The sequence below is a fragment of the Hypanus sabinus genome, chromosome 3 (assembly GCF_030144855.1).
Source record: "Hypanus sabinus isolate sHypSab1 chromosome 3, sHypSab1.hap1, whole genome shotgun sequence".
Lineage (NCBI taxonomy): Eukaryota > Metazoa > Chordata > Chondrichthyes > Myliobatiformes > Dasyatidae > Hypanus > Hypanus sabinus.
The window spans coordinates 70,858,774-70,880,378 of NC_082708.1; the positions used below are offsets into that span (position 1 = coordinate 70,858,774).

At 42.7% G+C, this 21,605-nt stretch overlaps 1 protein-coding gene across 1 annotated transcript in view; it reads right to left on the reverse strand.

Moving 5' to 3' along the window:
* Window positions 1–21,605, reverse strand: part of LOC132390907 (high affinity choline transporter 1-like) — a 121,519-nt gene that overhangs the window by 30,053 nt on the left and 69,861 nt on the right. The window contains exons 6-7 of the mRNA XM_059963443.1: window positions 17,305–17,458; window positions 5,468–5,685 (exon numbers count right to left, since the gene is read on the reverse strand). Coding sequence (XP_059819426.1) covers window positions 5,468–5,685; window positions 17,305–17,458 — 372 coding nt within the window. The remainder of the gene's footprint in view (window positions 1–5,467; window positions 5,686–17,304; window positions 17,459–21,605) is intronic.

A 21,605-nucleotide genomic window follows, 5' to 3' on the forward strand; every position in this document is an offset into this window, starting at 1 on the left:
AATTTTTGATTACAGAGTGGTGTACCTTTATGTGTTATGCTATAACATTTTGATCAATTTTATTACAATATATGAATGTACACAAGTTTTATTGAGATGTATCTATGTGTTGCACTCTGTAAATCTTGTTTTTTTTTCTTCTGAATAAAAATATTGTAAAAAGAAAGAAAGCATTCAAAAATGGCTCGTAACTGAAGAACAGTTCACATTTAAAAGAGCAGTTGAAATCACTGTATCAATGGAAACGCAGCCAGTGACACAACTGAGTTGAAGTCAGGAATGAAAGTGAGTGTGAACACAATTGCAACATCTTCTGGCTGAATGAATGGTGTTACCATTGTAACAGGGGTTCATGTACACCAAACCAATGCAGGTTTAATGGTGACACCTGCAGAAAATACAACAAAGTAGGGCACCTACAAAGAGCAAGTCATCCAGACAAAAATAAATGGAGTGCACAGGGAAGAGAAAAAGCTAAAAAATGGTTGCAGTTTTTAAAAGAGCACTAATCTGCATGCTGTTGATAAAAAAAACCCAACAATGCAGACAGTGACGCAGGACTGGGTAGCCTTATGATTTCAAGTGTGAAAACTAACAATAGACAAGCAATATGGCTTAAAACAAGAAGTGAACAGCAAATTAATTAAAATAGAATTGGACACTGGCTTGTTTGTTTCAGCCATTTCACAAAATGAGTTTGAACGGCATTTCAAAGATGAACTGAAGCCTGCAGATATCCAACTAAGAACTTATACTGGAGAAAAGATAATTCCTGTGGGAATGGCATTTGAAACAATGAAACACAACAACCGACAAACCATATTGGACTTGTATGTGGTATAAAGAGGAGGGCCAGCATTGTGGAGCCATGATTGGCTGAGACAGCTACGCTCGATTGGAGGTCCATCCACTATATGTTTGCCACATCCCCAGCAAAGAGGCCAGCTGAAATCAAATTAAGAAATGTACCAGATGATGCCACAGCAGTGTTCAAGGACAGCACTGGAAAACACAAGCGTATCAAAGGTAAAATGGTGTTAAATGAAAATGCCACACCCAGGTTTATCAAAGCCCATCCTGTTCCTTATATCACTAGTGATAAAGTAACCAGTCAGCTGGATCACGTGGAAGCTGAAGGAACTCTTCCTAGGCTGAGTGAAGCCCATAGGTAACACCAGTGATTCCAGTAGTCTAGAAAGTTGGATCTGACAGCATCTGTGCTGGCTTTAAGGTTACCATTAATGTTGTGCTGAAAGTAGATCAATAACCTCTACTCAGGATAGAGGATATCTTTGCAAACCTTTCTGGGGGGAAACAATTCAGCAAAGTGGACTTAACTGAGACCTAACTACAGATGGAGATGGAAGAAGAGTCCAAAGTGTTTCTCACTATAAACACTCACAAAGGGCTTTATCACTATAATAGGCTTATATTTGGAGTAGCATCTGCACCTGCACTCTGGCAGAAAGCTATAGAACAGGTGTTACAGGTTGCCCATGTACTCAGTTTTACCTGGGTGACATAATTGTTATTCATGAGGATAACACAGAACATCCCCAAAATCTCAAGATAGTGTTAGAAAGTGTAACTCCCTGGGTCGCCTCAGGCTCGCTCAGCTCGTTCCCGTCTAGGGGGAGCAGCCTTCGGCCCCGCCAAACTGGGTAATCAGCTGGTGTGGATGCTGTGTGATGTCCCCGCCTCGCCCAAAAACAGACAGCACACCATATGCGATTAAATGAGTACAATTTATAAAGGTTACTATAACTAAGTGATTAATAACGATACAGTATATATGAAGAGAAAATTAAAGAAAAGGCGCCAAACTTATCAAAGTCCAAACCACTTCGTGCACAACCGTTGGAGCTCAATTACTGAAGTCTTCTGGCCACCATTCGATCCCCTCCGAACTCCTCGACTCGCAGCTCAGGACCCTCCGAACTCCTCGACTCTCCAAACAGCTCAGGACCCTCCGAACTCCTCGACTCTCCAAACAGCTCAGGACCCTCCGAGTGGTCAACCAAGCACATCTAGCTTCAACCCCCCCCTCCTCGGAGAATCTCCCGGCCTCGGACCCCCCTTTGGGGTCCGATCCTCGCCCAGCTTAGAGCATTGCGTCCTCTCTCTCGACCCCCTCGCGCCGATCTGCCCAAAAGCCCGTCAACAAAAGCTTACAGACTCAGAAGAAAGAAAATTAATCCCCATTTGGTTTACAAAGGAATACCATTCTCGTTATCAGTAAATTAGCATTCCTGCTAGTTAACAAAAAGAAGAAACCCTCTTTACAAAAGATTAGAAGATTATGGGCTCAGAGCATGACACAACGTGTGAATTACTTAAACTTACTGTGGTCAAACCACTGATGCACGAGTATTACACAAGTGTGCCTAGAACATTCAAGCAGCAGTGGATGTCCCAAAGCCAAAAGACATGTGGTCCTTTTTAGGATTTGTCAATTACTATAACTACAACCTGGCTACTGTGTTCCACCCTTTGAGCTCATTACGATCGATTGGGAAGAAATGGCAATGGGCCAAGCAGTATGTGGTAGCTTTCACAAAGGTGAAGTAAATGGTGACATTAGGCACTACTCACACATTATGATCCACATTGTCCAGTGAAGCTTGCCTGTGATCTCTTCCAAAAGTGAAACCAGAAAAGAACCCAACACTGTCTCAGGTCTACGTGGCAACCCAAAATGGCTGGGATGTGCAGCAGAAATTCCAGTTCCCCCATTTTTACCAGCACTGGGATGAATTTGCCCTTGACAGGGATTGCCTCATGTGGTGATTGAGAGTTGTACCATCCAAGCTGAGAGCTATCGTCTTGGAGGAGCCACATGCCTGCCATCTAGGTGTGGCCAAAATGAAAGTGCTGGCTCAAAGCTTTGTCAGGTGGCCTGGGATAGATTGACAAATCAAATAGCTTGTCATGCACTGTTCAGTATGCCAGCTCTTCCAGAAGGTGCCAAGAGCAGTGTTCCTCCATCGCTGAGAATGGCCTGCATTGTCCTGGAAGAGAACTTATGTAGATTCGTTGGCTCAAATTTCTCAGGAGTAGTGGATGCAGTTACAAAGTGGCCAGAAGTGTTCCCGACAGCCTCGCACACTGGCGATGCATTGATAAGCCTCTTTGCAATGACTGGGGTTCCAGAGCACTTAGTCAGTGACAATGGGCCACAGTTTGTTGCTGAACAGTTTTAGTCATTCCTGAAAATAAATGGAATAAGACATATTACATCTGCACTGTACCAACCAGCTACAAATGGCTTGGTGGAAAGTTTTGTCCAGAGTTTAAAGAACACACTGCGAGCATTGTCAGAAGAACAACTATACTGATACTGAATCAGAAGGTTGCCAATTTCCTCTTTGTATGTCACTGTGCAACACACTCCACTACCAACAACTCACCAGCTCTGCTGTTCCTGGGCCATCCTTTGCGTTCACGCTAGGGTCTCCTCAAGCCCAATCTCAAAAGGAGTGTGCAGCATAAACAGCTGAGACAAACTGAGGGCTCATCAAACAAGGAGCTTGACTACAGAGATGATCAAAAATGAATACTTCAAAAGATTAAGGACAGAACTAGACAGAGCACTCTCCTACACAGTGAAGATTGTGTCTGATGTCATCTGGAGATGATACATTGATCAGTTGAGGAGAGCAGAGCCAATTGTTAGTGAAGAAAGGTGTACAGGACTGTTAGAACTACTTCCTGCAGTCCCAAAGTCAACTCCTACAACCACCTTGGAGGAGACCAGAGATCCTGAGATTGTTTCACAGCCCCAAGTCTCACCTGCCAAGTAGAGTGATTCCACCACCATGTCAAGAAAGATTTTATCTTTTAAGAGTAAGAAAACCTTCACAGCAATAAAATCTTTAGCCATGAATTGCAGAATTTACTATGCTGTGGATGTCTATATAGTAGTTTTATTATATAGTATACCATGTATATAAAAATGTCTAGAGAGCAATATTTTACATATTTGAGTTGAAATGCATTCTACATTGAGTTGAAGTTTATAGGTAAGTGGGGGTGTGTAGTGTATTTAATATTTCAGTAATACTTGAGTAATATTGTAAATATATTGTTTGATTAAACATTCTTTGTTGTTTCTATAATTCATTGCAGTTTATATGTAAAAGTATGTGAACGGCATATGTTATCACGGCACTACGTCATTCGTGTACACCTCACTAAGAAAAAGGAAAAGAAATAAATTATCCTGTGCATAATCACCCTAGGGCAAGGTGTTGTGCCTCTTAGCCCCCTCAATCAGGGTCACATTAAGCCATGGGAGGAGGCTGGATGTACAGCTGGTACTAGTTATGTGACCACTAACGCCAGGAAGACAATCTCTGAAGAGTATTGATAATGGCTGGGGGCCACCTGTTTTGTAGACACTGCCCAGAAGAAGGCACTGGCAAACAAATACTGTAGAAAAATTTTCCAAGAACAATCGTGGTCATGGATAAAACCATGATTGCCCATGTCAATATGAGACGACACATGATGATGATGATGCTGACGATTTCCTCCCTAAGTGGTCTCCTGCTTTTCCTATACTCTTCAAGTAGCTCATTTATTCCTACTTGCCTGCACCTGCTATGCACCTCTTTCTTCTTCTTAACCGGGGCCTCAATATCTCTCAAAAACCAACCTGTCATCTTTGCTTTTTATTCTGACAGGAATACACAATCATGTAATTTCAAAATTTCACGTTTGAAAGCTTCCCACTTAACAAGCACACTTCTGCTAGAAAACAATCTGCCCCAATCAACACTTGCAACATCCTTCCTGATACATTTCTCCAATTTAGAATCTCAACCTAAGGACCAGACCTATCCTTCTCCCACATTATCTTGAAACTAATGGCATTATATCCACGAGATCCAGTGTTCTTTGCACACTTTGCACACTTTGCACACTTCTGTCAACTGCCCTGCCTTGTTCCCTAACAGGAAGAAAAAGTATCACATTCTCTCTATTTGGAAACTCTATATATTGATTAAAGAAATTTATCCTGAATACATTTGACAAACTCTATCCCATCCAGTCCTTTTACTGCATGGAAGTCCCAGTAAGTATGTGGAAAGTTATAATCACCTACTTTAACAAACTTATGTACCTTGCAACTTTCTGCAATCTCTTGATACGTTTGTTCCTCCAAATTCCACTGACTACTTGGTGGCCTATAATAGAATCCCATTAATGTGATCATCCCTTTATTATTCTTCAGTTCTACCCATATAGTCTCAGCAGATGAGTTCTCCAGTCTGTCCTGTCTCAGCACTACTGTGACAGTTCCCCCTGATAAGTAATGCCAGTCCTCCCACTTTATCAGATCAAAAACAATAGGAGCCTGGAACACTGAACCACCAGTCCTGCTCCTCCTGCAAACTAGTCCTACAATGTCACAATTCCATGTGCTGATCCATGCTCTAAGCTCATCCACCATCCCCACAATGCTCACCTTTTTCCTGATAATGGTCTTGTAGATATTGCGTGCAAACATAGAGCTTGCTGATAAAAGTGATGAATCTGCAGATGACATAACTGCTGCTGAAACGGCACCAATTCCCAACATAGCAACATAAGCAGGGCAAAGATACTGGAGGACAATGGGCAATATCATGCTTGATTCTTGTCTCTCACTTGGAGTGGGTAAACCGTAGCTTGTTTGATTCCAATCTGAAAAAGGTACAATAAGTTAAGTTTTAGCACAGCTTTAATCAATATTTATTTAATAGGAGATTGTAATTCCTAAAATCATGAACATACCTTAAGGTATAGTGGGTAGAAAATAGATCCTTAAACAGACTTTCCACCACATAAATTCCTCAGCTCTGCCATGCAAAATGAGCAAGCACTCAGTACTTCTGAACAGGAACAGAGTATGTCTTAGGCCTCTGTCACATACTTACAGAATTTCCTCATGTTTATGACTAAATAATGAATTATTGATCAGATGGTTAGTCCTATTAATGAAGGTGTGACACATTTACATTTAAAGAGTTCCAGGGCATAGTGGACAGCCAGTGCCTTTTTCCTAGAGTAGCAATAGCTAATATAAGAGGGAATAATCTTTAAGTGACCAGAGAAATGTATGGGAGGATGGGGTTGCTGACAGCGGTAGGTATTTTACATAGGGAGTGGCAAAGTGCATGGAACACACAGCCGGGGTGGTGCTAGAGGTAAGGACATTTAACAGCCTTTAGATAGATAAGGACATTGATGAAAGAGAAATTGAAGGCTAAGCAGGAGGGAAGGGCTAGATTGATTTTGGAGTAGGTTAAGAAGGTGCAGAACATTGTTCTATGTTCTAAAGGCTTTTCTGGGCATTGGATCTGCAGACGCTGATGCCTACATAACTGAAGACCAGAGACTTCCACCATGTTGAAGTTTATTAGCAACATTAAATTGGTTGTCCTTCCTGTGATATAGATAATCTGACTGAAAGGAAAAGCTTTAAAGTATTTTCTTTTTCTGCTGTTTTCCCCATTCCTCAATTTTAACCTGTTTATTCTTGATTCTGATCTCTATTTTTTCACTCTTTTTCAGCAACGTCATCTCTCCTTCTAAGAAGCCTTTTCTCAGCCCACAGCCCAATGGCCTCTTCTGCCTCATTTTGTCCTCAGTGTATCATGAAGCATGTTGGGAGCCATGAAATCAAACAAGGTTAGTTCATTATCAATGCTTCGGGGCTGAGCCACTGTTATATCAGAATAATGAATTTTTGATTGGGCCCCAGTGAGTTTCAACAAAGTGTGGAAACAAAAGCAATTGAGATTAAAAGAGGCTGGAGACTCTTAAAAGAGGCTGAACAAAGATCCCTTTGTTCAACTGCATGCCTCAATGCCCTACTGCTCACCTTGTAAGAGTTACCCTGGTTAGTCCTCCGGAAGTGCAACACCTTACACTTGTCTGCATTAAATTCCGTCTGCCATTTCTCAGCCAATTTTTTTTAGCCGGTCCAGATCCCACTGCAAGCCATGCTAACTTTCCCCACTGTCCACTACAATCTTGGTGTCACCCGCAAATTTGCTGATCCAGTTGACCACATTATCATCCATATAGTTGATATAGATGACAAACAACAACAGACCGAGCATGGATCCCTGCAGCATATCATTATTCACAGGCCTCCAGTCAGAGAGGCAACCATCTACTACCACTCTCTGGCTTCTCCCACAAAGCTAATGTCTAATCCAATTTACTCCGCCTTGAATACCGAGTGACTAAACCCATGTAGGACTTGTAAAATGCCTTGCTAAAGTCCACATAGACAACATCCAGTGCCTTGCCTTCACCCACTTTCCTGGTAACATCCTCAAAAATATCTATAAGATTGGTTAAACATGATCTACCACACATGAAGCTATGCTGACTGTCCCTAATCAGTCCATGTCAATCCAAACACCCATATATTGGTCCCTCAGAATACCTTCCAATAACTTACCCACAACTGATGTCAGACTCATAGGCCTATAATTTCCTAGTTTCTGTTTAGATCCTTTCTTAAAAAACTGAATGAAATTGGCTGTCCTCCAATCCTCTGATACCTCTCCCGTCGTTAAGGATGATTTAATTATCTCTGCTAGAGCACTGGAAGTTTCAGTATTTGCCTCCTGTAGGGTCTAAGAGAAAACCTTATCAGACTCTGTGGATTTATCCACCCTGATTTGCCTCTTCTATAGACTCTGTGCCAATCTCTTCAGTAAATACAGATGTAAAAAAATGATCGAAGATCTCCTTCACCTGTTTTGACTCCGCACATGGATTACCATTCTGATCTTCCAGAGGACCAATTTCATCCCTTGCAATCCTTTTGCTCTTGATGTAGCTGGTTGGGTGACTTATCTATCTTCAGACCTTTCAGCTTCCCAAGCACTTTTTCCCTATCAATAGCAACCATTGATACTCTTAAACTTCTGGCATAGTGCAAATCTCGTCTACAGTGAAGATTGACACAAAATAATTATTCAGTTCATCTGCCTTCTCCATGTCCCCCATCACTCCCTCTCCAGTGTCATTTTCCAGTGGTATGATAGCTACTCTCACCTCTCTTTTACTCTTTAAATATCTGAAAAAATATTTGGCATCATGATTTATATTGTCTAACTTACTTTCATATTTCATCTTTTCCCTCCAATGAGCTTTTTTTGTTGCCCTGTGGTGAACTATGTGCCTGTCGGGACACGCCCCCTGCTGACTGCTCCTGTGGCTCCTCCCACAGGCCCCTGTATAAAGGCGATCTGAGGCCTGACGCTCGGCCTCAGTCTCCAGGACATTGTATGATAGACACTCACTCCTGGTTCCTTCTTCCAGTCAATAAAAGCCGATATCTCGCCTTACGTCTCAGTGCGAGTTGTTGATGGTGCATCATGCCCTCTGTTGGTTTTTAAAAGCTTCCCAATCCTCCACCTTGCCACTATTTTTTGATCGATTATACGCCTTCTGTTTCGCTTTTACTTTGGTTCTAACTTCCCTTGTCACCCATGGTTGTGTCATCCTGCTGTAGGATCTCTCTTTATTTCCTGATCCCTGAGGTTCTTCCGGAAGTCAGGAATGCCAAACAGTCCTAATTCCAAGATTTTAGTTTACTTTAGAGTGTGAACAAATAATAAACAAACTAGATAAAGAGCTGATGTTGAGAGGTGAATGAGAAGACAAAGGAATAAAAAAAGCATAAGATGGAGCCTCTGAAAAATCCATCACTTTTACAGGTAAGATTAGAAATTCCTTAGATATGAATGAATTAGTTAATAGGCCACATCATTAAAGCAATTACATCATGTGAGTAATGTGCTAATACTTAGCCAATGAAAAACGAGAAGGATGATAAATTGATGTTGTCCGACCTGTTGAGTTCCTCCAGCGTGTTGTGCGTGTTGATAAATCGTTAGTTTAGCTGCTATACCACTTTCTGCCAGCGAGTGGGGACGAACCACCACACACTACGAAAAATGCATGAGTTTGTTAAAAAGTAAGAATTTATAAAAAGTATTATTAATAACACTGTGGTTTCTGACACTGCCTTTAGAATAATTCTTCTTTGGGATGTGTCTGTACTTTTCCATCCAAATTGGTTCACAGAAACTCCAGCCATTGCTGCTCTGCTGTCATCCATTCTAGTGTTCCCTTCCAATCAACCTTGGCCAGCTCCTCTCTTACGCCTCTGTAATTCCCTTTACTCCACTGTTATACTGACTTTAGCTTCTCCCTCTAAAGTTGCAGAGTGTATTCTATCATATTATGATCACTATGGGTTACCTTAAGCTCCCTAATCAATTCCAGTTCATCAAATAACGCCCAATCCAGAATGGCTGTTCCCCTAGCCGGCTCCACCAACCACAAGCTGCTCTAAAAAGCCATCTCATTGGCATTTTACAAATTCTCTCTCTTGAAATCAAAAATCAGCAGCAACCTGATTTTCCCTAATCTACCTGCAAAGTGAAATCCCTCATTGCCCTTTGTACATGCATTTTCTATCTCCTGTTGTAATTTGTAGCCCAAATCCTGGCTACCATTCGGAGGCCTGTATGGAATCTCCACCAGGGTTATTTTACCCCTGAAGTTCCTTAACTCTACCCACAAGGGTTCCACATCTTTTGATCCCGAGTCACCTCCTTCTAAGGATTTGATTTCAATTTTTACCAACCACGTCACCCCCTCTGCCTACCTGCCTGTCCTTTCAATACAATGTGTATCCTTGGATGTTAAGCTCCCAACTATAATCTTCTTTTAGCCACAACTCAGTGATTCTCACAACGTCATACCTGCCAATCTTTAACTGCACTACAGGATCATCTACCTTATTTTGCATACTGCATGCATTCTAATATAACACCTTTAGTCCTGTATTTGACACCCTTTGTGATTTTGCCCCTGTTACACTGCAATTTTGCCCTATCATCCTCCCTGTCAGTCTCACTACTACCTCTACTTGTACACTAACTGCTCCATTCTCAGCCCTATCACTCAGTTTTCCATCCTCCGGCCAAATCTGTTTATAAGTCTAACTTCATAGCTTTGCAACCATATTCAGATCCTAGTGCTCTCACGAAGTCCCATGACTCTGGAACAGTGCAACGATATGCTTCAGACTAATACACCTATTGGTACTCTTCTGTGGTTCTTCGAACAAACATGATTTTTCAATTGCAGCTGGTTTTCTAACAGGAAGATGGTCTTCTGTTGCTTGACAACTAGTAGTGTAATTGTAATCTCTTCTTTTTGTGACGTTCAGTGATGGTTGGCAGGCCAACATAATGTGCATTGAGCCCCCTACTGAGTTGGAGAGTGGAGGAAGTATGCCCACTAAATCCAACCCTCAAAAGAAAACTCAAATAATATCAAAAAGTCTAATACTCTTCAGAAAGTCAAATGCACATTATGTACATTATGATGGCAGTGATATCCTAACTAACTTTCCATGTTAATCTATCTGTCCCAAAGATCTCAATTTAACATTTAGATGCTTCCTTTGCACCTCATAGGAACTGCATTCAAACAATATATGCCACACTGTTTCTTGACAAGTGCACTCTCTACAAATGCCTGTATCATGTATTTTAATTCTGAACAAGGAGTTATTCAACCTTAAATGTCCAATATGTAAATGTGTAGGTATAACTTCTCTCCTTCTATACCCACCTCTCACTTGGATATCCAGTAGCCTCTGAATTTTATATAAATCCCATCCTTTCTTTCCCTTATCCCAACTTTGTTGCTACAGTGATTCAATAGAGTCTTTAATTATGTTTTCATTGCCCCCTTATGCAAAGGCACCAGTACATTTATATCCTTAATTTTAACTGATTGCTTGGCTAAAATCCCTGTCACTTCGTTTTCTTCAGCCCCATCACAGGCAGGGACTCAGAAGAAACTATTACTCAAGCCTAGACCCTGCAGCCTTGTTATCCAATTCAAGAAGAATCTCTGGCCTACAACTTGGAATACTATTTTTAATAGATGTCAAAACAAAGAATGAATCAGTGCACAGAACTACGTTATCAGGTCACATCTTTAACTCACTCCAGTGATCTCCTGGTGGCTACCCATTTCAACTGTACTTTCCATTCTCTTTCTGACATGCCCATCCACGGCCTCCTCTGCTGCCACGATGAGGCCACACAAGTTGGAGGAGCAACACCTTAAATTCTGTCTGGGCAGCCTCCACCCTGATGGCATGAATACTGATTTCTCAAACTTCTGGTAATTTCCTCCCTCCCTCCCTCATCATTTCCCCATTCTATTTTCCCTGTCTCTCATGTTACCTCTTTACCTGCCCATCACCTCTCTCTGGTGTTTCGCCCCTTTCTCTTTCTTCCATGGTCTTCTACCCTCTCCTATCAGATTCCCCCTTCTCCAGCCCTTTATTTCCTTCACAATCAACTTTCCATATATCTCTCTCTCTCCCTCTCCCTCTCCTTCTCCCCCCCCCTCCCCCTCCCTCCTGGTTTCACCTATCACCTACTACCTTACATTCCTTCTTCCCCTCCCCCTACCTTTTTGCTCTTTTTTTCCAGGCCTGATGAAGGGTCTCCACCTGAAACGTCGACAGTTTACTCTTTTCCACAGATGCTGCCTGACCTGCTGAGTTCCTCCAGCATTTTGTGTGTGTTGATGTGAAGGTACTTCACCCATTCCTACCAGCAATGCCGAAATTGGGGATGATCAGTGCTTGAGCCTGAACTTTATCTAGGGGCCTTAAGACAGCTGGTGAGGCTGACTCATAAGCAACACATTCATAATCAAAGGTAGATCTGATTAAAGCAATGCACCTTTGTTTAAGTAACCTCTTACTCGCACCCCAATCACACCCAACTAAGCCCCTGAGCACATTAAAGGCTTTTTTATACTTCTCTAGAATTTTACTTATGTGCGCCTTCCACGTTAGCCTTACATCTTAATTGTTATCTCAAAGGTAGTTCCAACTACTTAGTGGACTTTCACCTCACTGGCTGTTGGCACTGCCAAAGTGATTACATTAATTGTGACATCACCTTGTTCTCCTTTACAATTTTTGAAAAAAAAACAATTTTCTGCAGCATATGTCGGTTATAAGTCCTGGAATCATTTGGAAGAGTCCATTTATCATTGCTAACAATAACAGCATGCTGTAAGGGAGGCAGACAATAATGGCTTCTTGTGATCTTGTAAGGTAATATTTTAGATTGGCCTCACGCAGCTCGACTCACTGCCCTCCTCTTTAAATGACTGATTGGAAGTTTTGAAAAGTGAGTGGAATCAGCAGCCAGTTACATTAAAATGACTTTACTTAGTTTACAGTTGCACAAGTGGAACAACTGTGCTGAAACAAGTAACTTGATTGAAAGGGAAACTTACTGAAACAAAATCTATTCACCACTCAAGCCCTTCAGTGTTTGTGCTTTACCACCTGTTTGAAAGCTGCGCTGTAGTACCACACCATAAGTCCATAAGATATGAGAGCAGAAACAGGCTATTTGGCCCATCAGATCTGGTCCACCATTCAACCATAGCTGATTTTTTTATTTTCAACTGCATTTTCCTGCTTCCTGCCCCTAATCCTTAACCCATTTACCAATCAAGAATCTCTCAGCCTTCACAGCCCTCCGTGACAAAAATTACACAAATTCACTGTGCTCTGGCTAAAGAAATTCCCTCTCATCTGTTCTAAAGGAACATGCCTTTATTTTGAGGCTGTGCCCTCGAATTCTAGATTCTCCTACTAATGGAAACATCTTCTTCACATCTATTCAGGTTCTTTCGATATCTGGTGGGTGTCAATGAGACTCCCCCCCCCCCCCACCCCACGAGTACAGGCCTAGAGATGGGCTGGCAGCCTGGCCAGAAACTAAACCATGTCTGCTGCCTGGTGCTAGTAAGCTGGCTGTCTTGGCTCTGGTACAAGTGTCTTTCCAGGATGCTGCAGTGAACTGTTCTACTTGAGGGCTGTCTCCAGACTGCATAGTGTGCTTGTAGTCTGGCAAAGCAGATTGGCGAGGACCGTCTCAGTGGACCAGCAAATGCAGGGGAGATCCTAACATCCTGAGAGACTATGGCAGTCCGAGTTCCTTCATAGCCAACCCTATAGAGCAGAGGATGGTGTGCCCAGACTGTAAACCTACAGTTCTCAGTGAGTGACTTTGTTATGTAACAGCTCCCTGAGAGCATAGCAGCAACCCTGCTGGTCCAGGGAGCTACAGCTTTCTCAGACTCAGATCCGGGGGGCTAGAGGCAGAAGCCTGCTCTCTCTGTCCCTATATTTCATTATTATCACCACTTCTGGCATGGAGGGTCCAATCACTTCTGAACTAGAGGTAGGGCTGTCCTGGACAGCATACAAAATGCTGGAGGAACTTAATAGGTCATGCAGCATCTATGGAGGGAAATGAACAGCTGACATTTCAGGCCAAGGCCCTGAAACATTACTGTTTATTTTCCTCCACAGAGGCTGCATGACCTGCTGAGTTCATCGGAAATCCTGTTCACGTTCAGGATTTCCAGCTCTGCAGGATCTCCTGTGACCCTGCGGCTTTCCTGGCTCTGGACTGTCACCGGAGGGAACATGAATACCGACTGCTCCACATGTCTACTCATCCCATAGGACCGATCTGACAGGCTAAGCACCGCTCTAAGCATTTCAGTGTGTTTACCCCAGCCTCTTCTTACATGCTTCAAAGGCAAGTCTGGATGAATTGTCACTCAGGTCAATTGACTAAATTGTTGTTTGACCCTTCAAAAGTTCAGCTGGGGATCTGAGAATCATTCTGTCCTCCATTTTCCATGTGCTCCTTGTCAGCTCTGCTGAAGCTGAAAAACCCATCCTGAGGTGAAGTATGAAATAGCCATACTGCTGATTTTATTTTTAGATTATTTATTTATTTAGATATATGGTGTGGAGCAGGTCCTTCTGGCTCAATGAGCCACACTGTCCAGCAACCTTCCTGTTTAACCCTGGCCTAGCTACTAACCGGTGTGTCCTTGGAATGTGGGAGGAAACCAGAGCACCCAGAGGAAAACCATGCATTCACGGAAAGGACCGTACAAATGCCTTGCTGACCACGTTGGAAGTGAACTCTGAACTCTGATGCCACAAGCTGCAGTAGAGTCCAGCTAACCACTATGCTACTGTGGTCATGGCAGTAAATAAGATTCATATCGCTCTGAATCAGTTGTAGGGATGTTATTGGAGGGAATTCTGAGGGACAAAATCTTCCATTACTTGGATACTCAAGGCCTGATCAGAAATAGCATGATTTTGTAAGGACATGTCTTTTCGAGTTTTTCAAAGTGGTAACTAAGGGGGAAAATTGAGTTTGGGCTGTGAATGTTTGTCTCTATGAACTTTAGCAAGGCCTTTGATAAAGTCCCAGATGACAGGCTGAACTGGAAGTTCAGACAGTGTAGGATTTAAGGGAAGCTTACCATGTGGATTCAGAATTGACTCAATGATGGGAAGTAGATGGCCCATGTCTACTGGGGTGCCGCAGGGGACCTCTGTTATTCATTGTTTATGTAAATTTAATGTGGTTAAATGTGAGGTTATCCACTTTGGTGGCAAGAACAGGAAGGCAGATTACTATCTGAATGGTGTCAAGTTAGGAAAAGGGGAAGCACAACGAGATCTAGGTGTCCTTGTTCATCAGTCAATGAAAGCAAGCATGCAGGTACAGCAGGCAGTGAAGAAAGCTAATGGCATGCTGGCCTTTATAACAAGAGGAATTGAGTATAGGAGTAAAGAGGTCTTTCTGCAGATGTAAAGGGCCCTGGGGAGACCACACCTGGAGTATTGTGTTCAGTTTTGGTCTCCAAATTTGAGGAAGGACATTCTTGCTATTGAGGGAGTGCAGCGTAGGTTCACGAGGTTAATTCCCGGGATGGTGGGACTGTCATATGTTGAAAGCTTGGAGTGACTGGGCTTGTATACACTGGAATTTAGAAGGATGAGAGGGGACCTGATTGAAACATATAAGACTATTAAGGGATTGGACTCGCTACAGGCAGGAAACAAGTTCCTGATGTTGGGGGAGTCCAGAACCAGAGGTCACAGTTTAAGAATAAGTGGTAGGCCATTTAGAACAGAGTTGAGGGAAAACTTTTTACCCAGAGAGTTGTAGATCTGTGGAATGCTCTGTCTCAGAAGGCAGCGGAGGCCAATTCTCTGGATGCTTTCAAGAAAGATTTTGATAGAGCTCTTAAAGATAGCGGAGTCAAGGGATATGGGGAGAAAGCAGAAACGGGGTACTGATTGTGGATGATCAGCCACGATCACATTGAATGACGGTGCTGGCTCCAAGGGCCAAATGGCCTACTCCTGCCCCTATTGTCTATTGTCTAAATTATTTGGTTGTGAATGTACATGGCCCAATTAGCAAGTTTGCTGATGATATTAATTTAGGGGGTCTTGTTGATTGTGAAACAGGTTACAATGAATTGTGAACAGATATTGATTGCAAAGGGATTTCAACCTAGATGTGTATGAGATGCTTCAGTTTCCACAGAAAACCAGGGAGGGGCATTCAGAGAATACTGGGCACTAACGAGTGTTGTGGAACAGAGTGACCTGGGAGCACAAGAGTGCAGTTTACTGAAAATGGCCACAGAAGTAGACAGGGTAGTGAAAAAGGTGTTTAACATGCCGCCTTCATTGGTCAAGGCATTGAGTTTAGGGGTATGGACATTATATGCAGTTACATAAGATGTTGGTATCGCTACACTTGGTTATTGGCATTGTCCACTCCTTTGATCTCCCTGTTATAGGAAAGCTGGACATGGTGCAGAAGAGATTTATGAGGATGCTGTCTGGAGAAGAGGGGTTGAATTATAGGGGGAGTTTGGCCACACTGAATCTTTATTAACTGGAGTGTAGTGAAAAATTGGAATAAGACTTATTCATTAACTAATGTATTTTTTTGACATAATGAGGTTTTAAAAAGAATGTTTCAACACACAAAGATCACATCATCCTGGCTGCCAGCAAGCTAACTTCTTACATAGTTTATAACAATTCATTTCTTGTTGGCCAAACCAAATGTCCAATGCAATACCTATCTAATCACCATGCATACACCAATCTAGGGCAACCCCTCTAGGAATCAACCAGGAATGGTTATCCAGTATGGTGAAAAATCTGGGTTATATTGGCAGCGCTACGCACAGCCTCAGACTCAACCTATACAAGCTTAATCTTCTCACTGCCAACAGTCAAGGTGAAAAGTCTTTCTGCCAATCCACTTCCTGGACCAGGTCCTGATCACATTGATCTTCTGGCTGGGAGAATGCAAGTTCAAAGGACTTTACAGCAGAAGAAGACACACAACATAGGTAGTCCCTGGGAGTATTTCCATGCTAGCTCCATAGAATAATTTAACCATTGTATAATGTATGGGATATTGTAGTGCATTTAGTGAATTCATAGTGTCAGAGTTATCTACTAGAGGTTGTAGTTCCTTTACCTGCTTTTTTAGGTTAGTTAATGTATTGTATGATCTGCTATACTGAGGGTAGCTCTGGAAACATTCAAAACCATTGCCTACTTTATCAATCTGGCAGAGAGAATAAACATACTTTGAATTTGCTACCTTTATCAATTTTCTCTCAAACAATCACAGGAGTCACTCACACTATCATTTCCTCTATCCAATTCTCCAAGCCAGAATAAGCTTGCCCGTAGTGCCTCAATCTTGAGGTGGCGGGCCACGGAATTCAGAATGCGGTTTTGCAGTTTTGGCTTGACTGCTCCCCATTACTTGCCCAGCTTCTGAAAATTGTTCTACAGGTTGTGAGAACTTTCTTGTGGGAATATAAAATTATTTCAGTAATCCATTGCAACTCAACTTAATGCTTAACATGATAGGAGTAACACTTGTCGAGCCCACGGGAAACTACTGAGTGCTACATATGTTTAAATCCTACAACAGCAACTTTCCTACCCTCACCTAACCCAGCAGAGGAGGAAGAAGAGGACGATGAGGATGAATGTTAAGTGGTCACTATGTGGGTGTGGAGGCTGTGTCTCCTGCTCACTAACAATATGCTGATCCGATGCTTTCTAGTGGATTCAGCACTTGTTGGCTAGAAGTCCTATGAATTAAAAAGACTATGGGAGGCTTGAATAAATCCAATGTCCTGTATTTGGACTTTGTATTAATTCAAATTGCTCCAAATATCAGTCAGAATCTACAAAGCAATACATAGAATAGATACGATATCTTGTACCTTGTTAGCTCTTTTAAATTAACGTGTGTTAAGGATTTAAGTGCATCTTGTACAAAATCATTTTCATTGGGTAATGTATCACATCGTGTTTCAATAGTTTACCTGTAGATACAGCAACTGCTCCAATAATGATGGAAGGGAAAGACAATGTGAAGCAGAAGACACCGGCTATGTAAGATGTCTTTCTTGCTTGAGAAGTAGATGATGCTGCAAGAACTCGCTGAAAGTACACCTGCCAGGGAATACCTCCCAAACTCTGCAGGGAATTAACAAGAAGCCAGTTTTTCAGAACGAAACAAATTATCCAGTCAATTACTTAGCAATGATGCTTTCAATCAAAGAAAGAATGTTAATTGAACGGTTTCATCATGATATTGCAAATATAACTTCAAATAAAGTCATGGAGTCAGAGCAAAAGTATAGCAAAGAAACAGGCTGTTCAGCCCATCTAAACCTCCCACTCCCATCAACCTGCACCATTTCTGACCTGAGCACTTCTTTTACATCCTAGGTGTGTCCCTATCATAGGTGACCTCTTCTGCTTCTTTCCATGCTGGGGTTTGGATTATCCAACCTGGTGGTCAGCAGCTTCGCCAGGACTGGTCAGGTGGTGGAGACAGCCCTGGAGGTTGTGGTGAACGACATATACCTGTCTGGACACGCCCCCACCCCCCCCGCTGATTGCTCCTGTGGCTCCTCCCACAGACCCCTGTATAAAGGCAATTGGAGGCACTGCTCCTCCCTTAGTCTCCAGGATGTTGCGTGGTGGGCTCTTGCTGCTGACAGTGCTTTCTCTTCCAGATAATAAAAGCCTATCTCTTGCCTCACGTCTCCCTCTGAGAGTTATTGATGATGCATCAGAGGTTTCCACCAACTACCAAACGTCCTACATCCTCAGCACTCCATGTGCTGTTCACATCGGTCCTTAGTTGTCTTACTGAGCTCTTGTGGAGCTCGTGTTGGTAGACAGCACCTGCTACCAGTAAATTAGAGGGTAGCAAATTCTTTGGCACAATTGGACTGCTGAATGGGTGATTTCTTCTGCTGAGATCAGAACCATGAAGGAGTATAATCTCTGACTGACCTTAGGACTCTGGCCAGTTGTGTGGATGAGTGAAGCTCGCGATAAAAGAATAGAAAGTTTCATCAGAACTGTTATCTCTCTCCATTTTCTATTATCTGAAACCTATTTAGAAAATTCCTAGGAAGATAAGATTATAGTTAATAATGAGCTAACCAAGTAGAGGTATCTTGAGCAAAAACTTTACATGGAGATGATATTTTTTAATACATCATCAGTGCAGGAAATGACCAGTCTCGTGGGGAGCTTGGTGAGGAGGGAGTGAGGTAAAGGAATGGAGCATGCTGTGATCGTGTACACAGAAAATCTGACCCAAGCTTTCAGCTCCCTTTGCTGCTCTGGCGAAGACCTCTCTGCACAGCAGCCTGACTGATGAATGCAGCACAACTTCACCATCATGAAGGCCTGCCTCTATCCTTCAGCAGTACTGTAAATAGATGAGGAGAAGGGGGGAGGGGAGGAGATAACTGATGCTTCTGTGATACTCCAAAACGCAAGTACAATTCTCTGTTCACCAACTTACTTCCTCTCTCATGCCATCAAACTCGGTCACAAGCCCAAAATAAACACTGCAAACAGAATCTATAAGGGACACCACACTGCACTTCAGAGCAACAATCAACTCGAGGTATAACAAATCCTGGGGTGAAAGACTTGGATTCAGCCCCCCTCACCTTTGCTTGGGTGGAAGTACTCTAGGATGGTGAGCTAACGATGGCTTTCAGAACTGCAGAAAAGTGGGCAACAGCAGGGGCACTGGTGCCACCCGAGAAGAAGACCATCGGTTTGCACTCCAGAGAGCCGCTGTTACTGCCGCAGACTGTTACCCCAACAACATTAGTCAGATCAGAAGCTGACTGGACTACTCAGCAGATGAAGAACAGATCTCCACCTTCATGGAGGCTTAGTGGATCCCTCAAGAGTACTGTGAGGAGCTGTGAGCGGTGGAGGAGGAGAAAGCAAGAGAGGAAGAAGAAGATAATGGACAAGAAGAGGAACCACTTATTGGAGGTAAATTAAACAAGAGGACATCCATTTAGGGTAAGTGGTGAGCAATTTAGAGAGTTTCTGAGGGAGACTCTTTTTACCCAGAGAGATGACTACCTGGAAAAACACTACCAGAGGGAGTGATGGAAGCAGAGGAACAGACGTTATATAACAGAAGTCTAGAAGAGCACTTGAATCACTGAGGCATTGAAGGCTAACTGCTGGAAAGTGGAATTGGCCTAGATAGGTGCCCAGTGATCAGAGTGGTCACGAGGAAGAGACTGCTTCCAAATGAGTGACTCTGTGACTACGAGGAGCTCGTCAAAGAATAAAAGAAGCAGAAAGAGTTGGGAGTAATGTTGAGAACCATTCTTCTGGTGGTTCCGCCAGAGATTAAGCAACTGTGCAATTTAATGAGAACATACAAAACAGAAGCAGAATTAGGTCATTTGATCTTTTGGGCTTGTTCCAATAGCACCACTTTCCTGGAATAACCCAATATTTCTTCATTCCCTTAATATCGAAAACTGTATTGATGTCAGTATTAAATTTACTGATCCTTCAGAGCCCTCTTCAAAATTCTGAATATTCACTCTCCTCTGGGTGAATAAACGCTACTCTAATTCTGCAGCGTACAGCAGAGTACTGCCTAATGTTTGGCGGCTGCTGATTTCCGGTTGACGAGACTGCAGACAGGCCTACAAGATGGGCTGAATCAGGCTACACCACCTCGTCATGGAGAAATGTTCATTCCCCGTCAGTTCACTACTGCTTGTCTTTGACTGAGCTAACTTTTCCTTCAAGAGCAACAGCTGTGAGCTCTATTTCGTTGAGGTAAAACACGCACCGTGGTACAGTAACTGACAGTGTGTGCAAGCTGTGAAATAAGGAATTAGGCACAGAGTGTTGGTGTGTTGGGAAGTTGACAGCTTGGTTAGATACCTGATTGATCATGAAGGTTGGTAAATGAGAGACGGAGAATCATGGGTGATAGTGTATTTCATGGCTTAGAGGATTTGATGATGTATTTGTGGAGTTTGTGTGCGTGATGGTTAAACATCTTGTGACACTGTATCTATGCGCTGGCAGCTTCATGCTTCTCACTACTTCTTGACTATGTACCTGAAGACTTTTCTACCCCCTTCTTGGTACAGAACGTTTTTCTTCCCTTCCTCTTCATCCACCAAAGCCCAGGGGTTGCTTTGGAAAATCAATACACCTATTTGTATCCATGGCCAGTCATCCCTTCCAATAGTTGCAGAGCACTACCCAAACACCATTGTAACCAAAAGCTTTTAGGGGTGCAGGTAGGCTTAACGAATGTCAGGTTGTGTCATATCCTGCCATTAATTATTGGTCAGAACTGTTACATTAGGATGGTTTCTCTTGCCCATTTGCTTAGGAAATCTCTTTGGGAGCTCCTCAGGATTATCTCCCATTTCCTTGTTCTTTCTGTTAACTTTCATCCAAGCACTGTGCCACTTTCTTGGCCTCCTCCAGTCCCTGTACTCTGTTGTGGCAACACTGACACCAAGTCTCCTGCTCGTTCTTTCATTTCCATGTTCTGAACCCAGTGAAGACCGTACTGTTTGATCCAGTTTAAGGTGATGCTGATGAATCTCGGTGACTTCTGGATGGTGGGCAATGTAACAAAGAAAACAACCAAATACTGTAATCTGTTATTCACTCTTTTTTTTCTGGTAAATGAGAAATCACAAATAATATCCTGTAACTTCCCTTTGGAATTGGAGGCAATTCGATGTTGTGGAACTGAGGTGAGGCGAGGCAGCCGAGAATGAGGAAGACCTGAGGTTCAATCGATTTAAGTGCTGTCCGAATTGAAAAGGCCGGGTATGGGTTGAATTGATGCGGCGGGGTCCCAGCTCCAGTGCATATTGAGGTGATTGAACCTGATGTTTGGACGCCGATTTAGCTGTTGGGCCAAATTGAAAAGATCAAGGTGTTGGAGTCCAAGGTGAAGGATGGGCTGGTTCAGTACACTGCTTGGCTCTGCGTTGAACTAAGGGTCTGTGGACTGACTCTCTTCATGGATTTCAGTTTAGAACGGTATTTGTGTGCAATTGTTTGCACGATTTCTTCCTTTTCATTGGGTGTTAAATCATCTTCTTTTCTTAATGGGTTCTTTTGGGTTTCTTTGTTTGGTGGCTGCCTGTTAGGAGACGAATCTCAAGGTTGTATAATGTATACATAGTTTGATAATAAATGTATTTTGAAATTTGAACTTCATTACAGTTAATATATTTTGTGACATTGATCTCTCCTTTAACTTCCTGTACCTCATTCTCTATAGTTATAATTCTTCAAACATACCAAT